Here is a 12,001-nt window from a genome sequence, read left to right on the forward strand (position 1 = left end):
CTAGCAGACCTCCAAGTTCCCTTCCAGCCCTATGAGTCTATGTCTTCTATGAATAGGATATTAACTAAATTATTAACATGAAATATATACAACAATAAAATTATGGCGCTAATTTGCCAATTGAAACCCATAAGATGAAGGGAATATCAGAAAAGCAACAAGTCACATTAAGTAGATTAATGTTCTTTGTTCTAGATCTATTGGAGAAAGAACCATTTTCCATATGACCACAGAAGCATTATTCCTGCCCCCTCTTGGCTCTGGACTGGAGCACATCAGCCAGGAGAGCTCAGAAGTGGATGAATTCAGGCAGATGGTGGGAACCAAGGATGTGGTCAAGGATGTTTCCATAACCCCTGAACCCAGTAATCCATTGATACCCCCACTTGAAGATGCCACCAGTCTCATCGCAAAAAAAAATACACTAGAAAAATTATCCAACTTAATACAAAAGGATGCCCCTGTGAAGAAAGCCTCATCTCCAGTCATACTTTCACTAGGAATGGATATGGCACCTGTCTACAACCAACTAGACCAAGGGCAAGAGGATAGCCGGATCAAGATGCCAAATGTCTTCTCAGAGCAGCAGAAAGAAGAAAGTACTTCACGTCAGCTGGCACAAGGAGAGACTGGCAATTGTCTTGAGTATCATGACAATATTTTAAATGTTTTTCCAGAATTCAAGCACTCAAATGGAATCTCAATACAAGAGGTCCAAGGAGTGGAGACCAACCTGTATCACTGTTCTGATAAAGTTCCTGTTGTGCCTGCTGATTTCAGGAAATATGTCCAAAAGTCTAAAAAGAATCCTCTTGTTTATGATGGAACTATTTCAGATATTGCTTCAGAGCAACAGACCTCCAATGACATCTCTAATCAACCAGATCAAAGGATAGAAGATGACACTGTAGATCATTCTGTCCAATCTTTTGATGCATATTCAGATTCACCAGAGAAACCAGAACTTTCCAGTAGCCTTAAACAAATTCCTGCCTGTGAAGAGAAAAGTGAAAGTCTCACTTCACCTAAATCTCTCAACTTGTTGTGTCTGGAGACCAACTGTCAAAACCAAACAGGGGAGGGAGAGTGTTTTATCTCCAGTCATTCTAATTTTGATGTGACAGATGAACTTCAGGGAACATTCATGAACAATGTTCATGAAGAAATAAAGTCAAGCTGCCCAAAAATTACAGAAGCAGGTAATGAAGAAATAATGCCCAGTAGAGAGAATGACCAGTTACTTTTACCTTCAGAAGACTATCAGGATCATGTCAATGGGAAGTTTTTGAGAAAAGCCTTGGAAGATAATTCTCGGGCAACTGATGAGCAAGTCACTCAAGATTCTTCCTGCAGTCCAAATTCATCTTCCGTGGCATTAGCAGGCTCCCAGCTAGATGGTGACTTCTGCTGCCAGCAGAGGGCATCAGGTACAGGTTGTGACACTCTACCTCAGAAACGGTCGGCACAGTCTCCTGTGGCAACCAATGACTCCTGTGGACCTGCCCACCAGGGCCTGGCTCCTGTATCTGACGGGCAAGACAGGGAAGGATTGGCTATTCATGAGTCAAGAGGAGCCGGCAATAATAATCAGTCCCAGAGTGAGGTTGGAGCAGAGTGTGTGCTGGAATCTGAGAGGCAAAAAGAAGCAACCAGGGACTCTGAGCCTGAAGAAAATACCAGCCAGCCAGAGGAAGCAGAGAATCTGACTGGTGCCAACAAACTGGACAAAGCATTTCCTGACTCACAAAGCCTGACGGGTACAAGTAATCCAACTTGTCCCAGAGAGGCAGTTGGTGCAATGGTTTTAGCCAGTGTTGATGATCTGCTAGATACCAGGAACAGAGCAGACTCTCGAGGTTTAGCTAATGCCTCTTTAGCTAATGGGTTAGATATTGCTACCGAGCATTCTGGCTCAAATCCAGCACCAAGAAAGGGATTACTTCTTGATGTTGCAGACCCCACCAGTACCAGAGATCTGGTGAGCCCAGAAGATCCAACTCTTGCTGCACCTCCTGCTGAGGAACACTTGGTGAATGAAGAATCAGATTGCCCCACAGACCTGATGGGAAATAATACCTATGACCCTGAGAACCCTTCTCACATTACTGAGACCCCAATTGAGCGAGAGATCCGTGTACATCTGGAAAGGGAAGAACTTCTACGAAGGGAGAGAGGCCTGGGCAGTTCTCGAGGTACCCAGGAATATGTGGAAGTGTGTATCAAACCTATCTTGAACCAAAGAATGGCATCCTCCATGAAGCCGAAGGAGAAGGAGCGTCAGTGGGCTGGTGTCCAGATGCAGAGGGAGATTCAACGGGAGTGTCGGCGTGAAGAGGACCTAGTGCAGCTGGGCAAGGTGAGAGGTACCTATGACCGTGGTACACCCCAAGAACTGCAGGAGAAGAAGATGATTTTTGAGCAGCATTCCCACCCTGAGACACCAGACTTCAAAAAGGTGGTGCATAGCAGCAGCAGCAACAGCTGCACAGAAAATGCAAGGGGACCATCTTTTGCAGAGCTCAATCAGATGTCCAATATGATCATCCTGGACTCTGGTGTTTTAGCAGAACCGAAGCAGCATACACCAGGGAGAGCCTCCTTGGCTAGTCCCTTTTTCTGCTTGCGTGCCAAAAGCTCTCAGTCTCTGTTGGATCAGGAGGTCCGGGAGGTCCAGGAAAGAGAACGGGAGCTGCAGAGGCAGAGGCTCGCCTTGTATGGCTCATCATTGCCTTGCCACCCAGCAGAAGACTCCAATGAGGAAGTTCCCTCCCCACCAGGTAAGTACTGTAGTAGGGGAAAGGTGGGGTGAAGAGAAGAATGAAAAAGTACCACATGCTTGGCTTTGAGTTGAAGAATCAAAGCAAGCGGGTGATACTTTTTTCATTCCTTTCTTCGGTTTCCCCAAAACAGTTTTTCCCAAACTGTTTTGTCATTCAAATGGACTACAGCTCCCCTTATCCTGGGCAGGATACGTAGCGGGATATGTATTTGGAGAATGCCAACTTGGGCAAGTCTTTATTAAAACAATCAGAAATGAAAGCAAAAAGAATTTGGGTGAAATAGAGGGGCAAGAAAAAAACTAAAAGGAAGTTCTTCAGGAACAGATAATAACTGAACTAACTGTGGAATTCACTCCAGTTATAACAGCCAGCAGCTTTGATCAGTTTTCTCCATTCTGAGGACTTTGAGATGTGTTCGGATTATATCACCAAGAATTCCCCCTTCATTTGTAGGAGAACAGTTGTTTGGGGAAGATTGGCTAGATGGCTCTAAGGGGAAATTAAATCGATTTATGGATAAAACCATCACTTTTTAGAAGCAGCATAATTATGTATGTAAGCTGGGAAACAGTTCTGTTTTTATTAGCATTCTGTGCTTTTTGGAGGCTTCTGGGCATCCGACAGAGGCATGCAAATCCAAATGTATACTTGCTCTCCTTTTGCAGGACTCTTCTGAAACCCACTCATTCTGAGACTAGTTTGTTGGGGTCAAGGGATTAAAGTGCTTGATCTGGTCAGTCAAATCACATTGCAATATGATCTCACTGCATGACCTTGAAATTGCTGCTCAGTCTGGCATATTTTTTTTAATAAAACCAAAACGGGAAGGCACAGAGACCTGAGGACAAAAGTATGTTTGGGGAAAGGATTCTGAACGGGTAGCAGGGCCCAGTTTTATGCCATTTGTTCAAGCTTGAAGAAAGAAAGAGGAAAACTGTGATGTCGTACAATGCTACATTGATACCATAGAATTCTGTTTTTAATCTCGATTTAGTCTGTTTGCCACTAGCTTTTTCATTCATTGCTCATCCTAAAGACAGCAGTGCATTCTGATTCCTTCTCATTTTAACATGATAAAACGAACTAATGATATAAAGAAAACCAGGGCAGACAAAATCTGGTCCATCCAAGTGGTTTGCCTTCAGTTCCCAGAAGGCCCTGTCAAGAGGGCTGATAGTAAGGATGTGTGAAAACTAGGCCTTGATTGTAGTGATGCAGGTTTTTGACACTCCTTCCTCACATCCCTCTACTGATTCCTATGGCTTAAAAATCTTGCGTGGGCTAGAGGTGATCTCTGGATATCTCACTGCTTGCCAGTTAATGAGATGCAGTGATAAAAGAGTGTTCGACAAAAGCAGGAAAACCTGTGTTGAAATCCCTTGTAACCATCAGTCTATCTGTATCATACATGTATTTATATGCATCTGTGTGTATGTCTGTGTAGCATGTGTATATATATGTTATGTATGTGTACACTTTTGAAAGCAGACAACAGAATTTCATGCCAGTGTGCCCACAGTAAAAAGTGACAATAAAGATTATCTATCTACCTATCAGATGATACAGAGTGAAATGCAGCATGAGAATTTGTCATCCAGCAGACAAGGCATGTGTATCAAGAGGGTGGAAATGGGTTTCTAGGGTGTTATAGCAAACACTGGGTTGAACTTTAACAGAGGCAAGACTGAAAGGGAAAGCTGGGTGTGAATGTTTATGGCTCTGAGTGTATTCTCAAAAGAGGTGTGGGACTCATAGACGAAATGTGACAGAAACACACGGAGGAAGAAGGATCCATTTCTGATTTGCCTATAGCAGTGCTTGGACCATGCTGTCTTACTTCTTATATTATGGCTAGCCATAAAGTAGCTTGGGATTAAATGTATTATGCAAACCCAACCATCATGGCTTGTAATCTGTAGGGTTTTTTTAACATGATGTACAGTATGGGCCCTGCTAGTTGTAAATCATTTATTTAACCAAGTTTGAATGTACTGTGAACCCAGCTACTATCTGAATTTAAAACCCTCCCCTGTTATTGGTTACTTAAGCATGAGAAAAAGAGCTCTATATATGCTCACGCAGTTTCGCCGCTATTGACTTGTAACACCTTCATAGTATCACACAGCCATTGTTGACATGATTTATGGTTCATCACACACTCAGCCAGATGTCCAGACTAGATATGATATTTTTGTCTAGCCACAAAAAGTCCTTCCAAAGACCTGGGATAGGCAGATCTGGATGTTTGATAGTGTTACAGATATCATCTCAGGATGTAAGCTGTTCTAAGTAAAGTTGCAATTGACTGATGTTGTTATTTTGGCATAATGATGGACAAGTGACTCTAGAAGTGGCTGTAAGCTGCTAGTTGGGGGGAATGACCACAGAAGCATTCCCTTGCTAAGAAGACTGTTTAGCTCCTAAGATTGATTTGGCTTCCTTTTTCTTTCTTTGCAGAGAGACCTTCTTACAAGAAACTGGAGGTCACTTGGCCCCCTCCAAGCACTTCGGAGAACATTCAGGTGAATGGCCTCCACCAGGTAACAAGTAGGGTAGCCACAAATATCCTCACAGCTGTGACATATCTATGGAACAAAGCTAGATATAATAAGCTCTTAGCAGTCCCAAATGTGTGTGTGTGTGTGTGTGTGTGTGTGTGTGTGTGTGAGAGAGAGAGAGAGAGAGAGAGAGGACTATGATCCTGTACGAATGTGGGGCGCTATCCTCCTGTCTCATTCATGGATTTATTTTAGAATATCCAGGTAACTTTTTCTTGTTTCTTTTCCAAACCTTCCCATGTTTTCCCACCATCTTTGTTTATCATTTTTAAAAAATCCCACTAATGAGGGTAGTACTCATCATTCTTAAAGCACTTAAAGGAGTAAGAGGCAGGTTAAAAAGGGAGAAAACAGAGTTATTAATACTTGGAACACACTACCTGACTCTGTGGCCTTTTCTCAAAATCCCCAAAGCTTTAACCAAAAACTGTCTACTATTGACCTCACCCCATTCCTAAGAGGTCTGTAAGGGGCCTGCATAAGAGCACAAAACGTGCCTACCGTTCCTGTCCTATTGATTCCTTTCATTATATCCAATTAATATAGTTATTACATACTTATGCTCATTTATATGCTTGTATATTATATAGTTATTTTTGTGCTTATGCTTATATATACTATTATGACAAAATAAATAAATAAAAACAAACAAACAAACAAACAAACAAACTTGCAGGAGATGTTAACCATGGCTCACTCTATTCCATCCAGTTCCTCACATTTATTTCATACTGAAGCTCTCCTCTCAGGAATATAAGCGATTATCTTGGTACAGGTCAAAATTCAGGTTCTTAGAGCTTTTCTCCATTTTCAATCTGCCCCTTCCTCAGACAATGGTCTGTTAACAAGGGTCCAAAAATACAAGGATAATGAGAAGTTCCAACATTCATTCTGTGGCCTCAGAGCAAGACCAAGGTTTTTAGCTTTTTCCCAGTTTTTGCAATTCTCCAAACCAATCCAAAATGATTTAGAGAAATTATTTGGGTAGTGATCAGTTTGATTCCATCCACTTTTACTATATGGATCATGCTGTGTTGTAGAAAAACCAATACAGTCCTAGAACCAATAGAAGTTCTAAATCTCTAAATTATAGGCTTTCTATAATCTCTGATTTATCACTCCCTACAATTCCAAGCAGCACAGTGGTTTTGTCAGGGGTAACGGCAGGGGTGAAATGCTCCCGGTTTGGACCGGGTTGCCCGATCCAGTAGCGATGGCGGCAGGTGGTTTAGAGAACCTGTAGCAAAAATCCCTTCCCCCCCTTTCCCTCCCCCGCATGTCCAGCTGAGCCGTGCGATCATCAGAGGGTTTTTTTTACTTTTAAAAGCATTTTTTCTTCGGCCAAAAAAAATGCTTTTAAAAGTAAAAAAAAAAGCCTCTGATGATCACACGGCTCAGCTGGGATCGTCAGAACCCTTTCAAAGCATTTTTTCTACAAGCTCTTCGGCCGAAGAGGTTGTAGAAAAAATGCTTTTAAAAGTAAAAAAAAAAAAAGTTGGCCACACCCACCCAGTCACATTACCCCACCACTACCAAGCCACCCCCATAGAACCAGTAGTAAAAAATTTTACATTTCACCCCTGGGTAATGGGTTTTGCAATCAATATGCACCTAGGAATATTGAAGTTGAAAGATCAGGCTGCTCTACTCTATAGCGTGTTTTCTTGGCTGCACTTGGAGATGCTGGGGATTGAACCTGGAATTATCTGATTGCATAGTATATAAATATTTGGATGCAAAACCATTCCCTTGTTTTGCCTCCTATTTGTTCCTTCTCTTTGCCATCTTCCTCATTGTTAACACTGTGGTTCATTATTCCTTGGAGAAAAGAAACTTTGTTTTTGTTTTTTTTAATTTACATTTATATCCCGCCCTTCTCCGAAGACAGTGTGTAAGGCAATAGTCTCATTCTATTTGTATATTTACAAAGTCAACTTATTGCCCCCCCCCCAACAATCTGGGTCCTCATTTTACCTACCTTATAAAGGATGGAAGGCTGAGTCAACCTTGGGCCTGGTGGGACTAGAACCTGCAGTAATTGCAGGCAGCTGTGTTTAATAACAGGCTATCTTACAGCCTGAGCCACACCGCGGCCCTTGTAACTTATTCTGCTGTTTCAAAGCTTTGTATTTACTGAATAAACTATTTAAAATAACAGTAAGGGCCTGCTCACTATTTATCACTGGTAGCTTTGATTTGCAATCATCATCTCCCCATGGTCTTTCTCCATAACCCAGAAATTGCATCCGATAGAAGCAGTTGCAGGATTGTAGTTTTGCTAAGAATCTGCTCCTTTGCAAAGATCAAACTCTGAAATTTACTCTGAAATATATGAGACATTTGCTAAGGATGTCTATAGTTAGCCAAGTCCCACTTTGTGTCATGATATGATAAGTATGAATGGAGCATGAATGAATTTATCTCTGTATGTTTGCGTGAATGAATGAATGAATGAACGAATGAATGAATGAATGAATGAGCAAATGAATGATCAATTGGCATGGGAGTCTAAGAGTGGCATGCAATCCTGGTTGGTGGCTTGAGGTATTCCCTCCATATTTTTTTTAACTTTTGTAATTCTTAATTTTTAACATTTTTAAACTCTGTTTTTAATATTGTTTTTAACTATGTCTCTTTTTATGGTTTTTATTTGCAAACCACCTAAAGTCACTTACATGAGATGAGTGGTGTAGACACTGATAAATAAAATATAGAGGGTGACAGAGAAAACTGAGCTCCTTACCTTTTATGTGGTAAGATGCAGCTAGGAGTAATAGGAGTGTACATGCTTAAAGTGAGGCTCCTGCAAATTCAGATCTTCAATAATATGTCTGAATGTGCACTATTCAGGTCCTTCTGTTGCATGTGCCTCTTTAAAAGACCAAGAATGGTACGATACCTAACTCATGTCTACTCATAGCTATAGTTTATCACACAAAAAGTGGCTCAACTTTGTTACACTCTTATCTTTTGCAGAGAGAGTTGTACAAGATAATGTCTTGCACAAACTATTCTCACAAAACGAACCTGCGTGCATTTCTGCAGAACACAAAACTCTTGCTGCTATTTAAAACAGTGAGGAAAAATGCTGATTCCCCCCCTTTTTTAAAAAAAACACCATAACTCTTTCAATGGACTCATTGTACTGCAATACATTTACATTTGTTTCCTTTGTCCTTGATAGCAGCAGGAAAATAATTAAACTGTAATAATAGTGCTGAGCTATTATTCTTAGCAGTTTTCATATCTAATCTCATGTGGTTGCAGATATTGGCTATTCACATGCTTCAGTTTCTTTTTGTCCTTTATTGAGAGGTCTAAAAACAACAGCAGTGGCCTCTCAGATTTTTCTGTCTGAAGTTCCAGTAGGAAGCAATTGACCTGTTACAAGATTGAAGGGGCTTCTGTGGGGTTTACTTGTGCTTCTTTTTCATGCCTGGACCTCTCCCCTTTCCTAGAAGAGGACCCTGGAAGTGCCCTAAATCAGGGGTCTCCAACCATGGTCCCTTTAAGACTTGTGGACTTCAACTCCCAGAGATCCTCAGCCAGCAAAGCCAGCAAAGCTGGCTGAGGACTCTGGGAGTTGAAGTCCACAAGTCTTAAAGGGACCAAGGTTGGAGATTCCTGCCCTAAATGGCCAACATGCTGGTAGCAGCACTAAAGGACAATTGTTGGAACAATTTGGAATTTGTTTGTTTCTTTGTTTATTTATTTAACATATTTCTATCCTGTTTGATTTCAGTCAAGCCAACAAACATTCATGTTAAAAATACAAAAAAACAACAATCATATAATTGAAACAATCAAGATTTTATAAAACTTCAGGGTTTTTTTTACACTGGGGCTGTTAGAAATGCTGTTAAATGAAATAACACACTAGTCTTTAGACTGTACGGCTGCAGTCCTTAAACAAATCCATTCTATATTTTTCAGTGACATATCTGGAACAGTAGATGATTTCTTGAGTTTAAAAATAAGTTTTTCACTTCTTTTTAAAACAAGTTTTATGAATTAAAAAATTTTAGAATTAATTTTTGAATTATGTTAGGAATATAATAATTGCCCATTAAAAGCAACTACTGATGTTGATAGTGCAATCAAATTATGTTCTTTGGAGGTTGGGAAAAATAAATATTAGTTTAATAGGAAAAATGATACTGAATGCTTTTCTTTGTTCTGAACTAGTCATGGCAGCATATTTGGACTTAGTTTGCATACTTGCTTTTTTCATGTGTTTTTTGAACCTCAGAAACCATTGCTTCCCGTTTCCCCCTTTTTTCCTTTCCCATTCAATCCCACAGGTGGAGAGAAGTCCTCGACTCCTGCGTCGCCAGAGGAGTGCCTTAATCCAGCGTTGGGAGTCTGGAGCTATTGGCAATGCGGAGAACCAGGATTAGTGGCTGCCAGAGCCTGAATAAGCAATGGATTGACCTCCTTTCATCAGATACACCAGGATTTCTCAAGGAGTGCCTCGCACAAGCATAAGTGCCATGTGCAAGCATCTCTCTGGAGCCCATCATGCACTCCTTCTATTCAGCCTTTTGATTTGACAGAAATGTTCCAAAGCCTGTCTGTATTATCAATGTGATCATAAGCAGAAAGGATGTTTATGGTTGGTTGCCTTCTTCTGAGAGTTAAATTGGAGTGAGAAGGAAAGACTATAGTTAGACTATGAGCTGTTCTGAGGACTTATATAAGCAGAAAGATGGGGTATCATTTTAGTAATCAATAAATCAAATTAAGCTCCAAATCCAAAACACTGCAGCTATTAGTTTGCATTTATGTAGGGACACCTGGATGGACACCAATGTCTCCTTTAAATCACTTTCTATTCATAACTTTTTTCCTACATTTTATAACTTTGATCCACAGGGTCCCACCACATGCAATTTTTTTCAAGTAGATCCATGGATGTGCAGGTATACTCCGAGCAAAGCTGGCTACCTTGAGGATGTCTAGGTACACAAGACAGAGGATTACCTTTCGGTTTGGGAGCTTGGCAATTAACTGGTTGGCTCTCTGGGCTGATTATGTCTCTGGATACATATCCTCAGGAAAGAAAGGTATTAGATTACCAGTTCCTGTGTGACTGATTTTGTCCTCAGGTTTGCTCTTATTCAACATGTTGCACGTGGATTTTGCCCTTGGGTATTTATATAGCACAAAAACATATAGTAGGAGTAAGCCCTTCATATTATTCCAATTCATAGGGGAGAAACCATAACAAAATACTTATACCTTTGTAAAGCTCTCTTCTGTTGCTTGTTTTACAGATGTTGGCTTCCATTAATTTAAAAAAAAATAAAGATTATTTTGTGTAGGAGTAACCTCAGATTGCCGACTTTTATAAATGCAGCAAGAATCCTGGTTTTTAAAATTATTTCTTTGGCCCTTAAAAAGAATTGTTGTCTGAGGTTTTTTCCTCACTGAGAAAAAAAAGGACTGTCATTTTTCCCCCAGAGCTAAAAGCCATTTAAGGGAAAGAGTGAACTTGCTTAATTAACTGTTATTTAAAAGGCTAAATCTATAATAGCATTTCCTTTTGTAAGTAAATGGGATTTATTGAATTAACAGAGCATTTAATGCACAATAAAAGCTAACTGGCAGAGGAGCTCTCTGCCTTGACTATTATGCCTAGGCTATGTTTCTGCTTTGTGGCAACAGAGAAATGATTATGTCAACATCTCTAGCTTAAAAAGGTGGGGAAGGATCCTATTTCATCTGGCTGGAGTGAGAGTCCTCCACAAAGGCATGGTTTGCTGAGGTGACTTTACTTGTCTGACTCATAAAACCACATTTTATGAGGAAGCAACAGGTGGCTTAGAAGTATGTACAAGTTGATCTCATAGAAACGGAGTTTTGGTCACAGGTTCAACACTCACCAGATTCTTCATTTGCCACACCTTTTTGCTCACTTCTGAGGCCTTTCTGGGATCTGAGTAAGAGGCAGTATTTGATCAAATAAAAAGATAAATGACCCCCCCCACCCCAAAGTCATATTTTCAGCCAGTAGATTTATTCCAAGCAGTGCCAAATCCAATGCTGTAAATGTTTCTTAAGAATTTACCCTACAATTTATAACCCTACCACTTCTTAAAATCAAAGTTAAAATTCACTAACCTTGTTAGTGCCACTTGTTAGTAACACTTACTTAATATCAGTAGCCACACCCATACTTTTTAAAGCACTCCTTCCTAAACTCCTTCCCTTTGGAAACATTTTTTTTTTACTCAAGCTTTTAAATGAATAAAACAATGACTGTATGATCTCTGTATGTTTTGCAAACCACTCTTTGATAGTTGGCATTCTGTAAATGTTTAAATAAATAAAAGGACATTCTGCAATGCAGAACTGAAAAAAGCCTTTTTCCGCTTGAAATGAGCTAACAGGTTGGAGTTGGGATGCTTAAACTCCAGAATTGCCACTCTTTCTGTTTTTTTAGTTTTTTGAGAAATTATAACCAAGTGTAATCTTTAATACTAGTAATGAATCTCCCAGCCTCTTCTCTCTACCCCCACCCCCATCCTCTTCCTGGGTTTTCTGTACATGCATGTTTTGGAGAGAGAGCCAAGAATAGCACTGGGAGTTAAAGCTGGAGAACAGTTTCTTGAAATGTTTAGAGTGTATCAATCACCGGAACTACAGCTACCATGGGGAAGAGAG

At 40.4% G+C, this 12,001-nt stretch overlaps 1 protein-coding gene across 1 annotated transcript; it reads left to right on the forward strand.

Annotated features, from left to right (window-relative positions):
* The first annotated feature begins 223 nt into the window (after positions 1 to 223).
* Positions 224 to 11,659, forward strand: MISP3 (MISP family member 3). The gene is made up of 3 exons (XM_058167981.1): positions 224 to 2,777; positions 5,238 to 5,320; positions 9,640 to 11,659. Exons 1-3 carry the CDS (start codon positions 224 to 226, stop codon positions 9,733 to 9,735), a joined length of 2,733 nt encoding a protein of 910 aa, XP_058023964.1. The 3' UTR covers positions 9,736 to 11,659.
* Positions 11,660 to 12,001: the final 342 nt, after the last annotated feature.

This window comes from Ahaetulla prasina, chromosome 2, assembly GCF_028640845.1.
Source record: "Ahaetulla prasina isolate Xishuangbanna chromosome 2, ASM2864084v1, whole genome shotgun sequence".
Taxonomy (NCBI): Eukaryota; Metazoa; Chordata; class Lepidosauria; order Squamata; family Colubridae; genus Ahaetulla; species Ahaetulla prasina.

Bases quoted from the DNA above. Each gene is read 5' to 3' on its own strand.
- MISP3 (XM_058167981.1), top strand. From the start codon at position 224: ATGACCACAGAAGCATTATTCCTGCCCCCTCTTGGCTCTGGACTGGAG. The intron at 2,778-5,237 runs GTAAGTACTGTA...CTTTCTTTGCAG, and splicing joins GGAAGTTCCCTCCCCACCAG to AGAGACCTTCTTACAAGAAA. The intron at 5,321-9,639 runs GTAACAAGTAGG...TCAATCCCACAG, and splicing joins AGGTGAATGGCCTCCACCAG to GTGGAGAGAAGTCCTCGACT.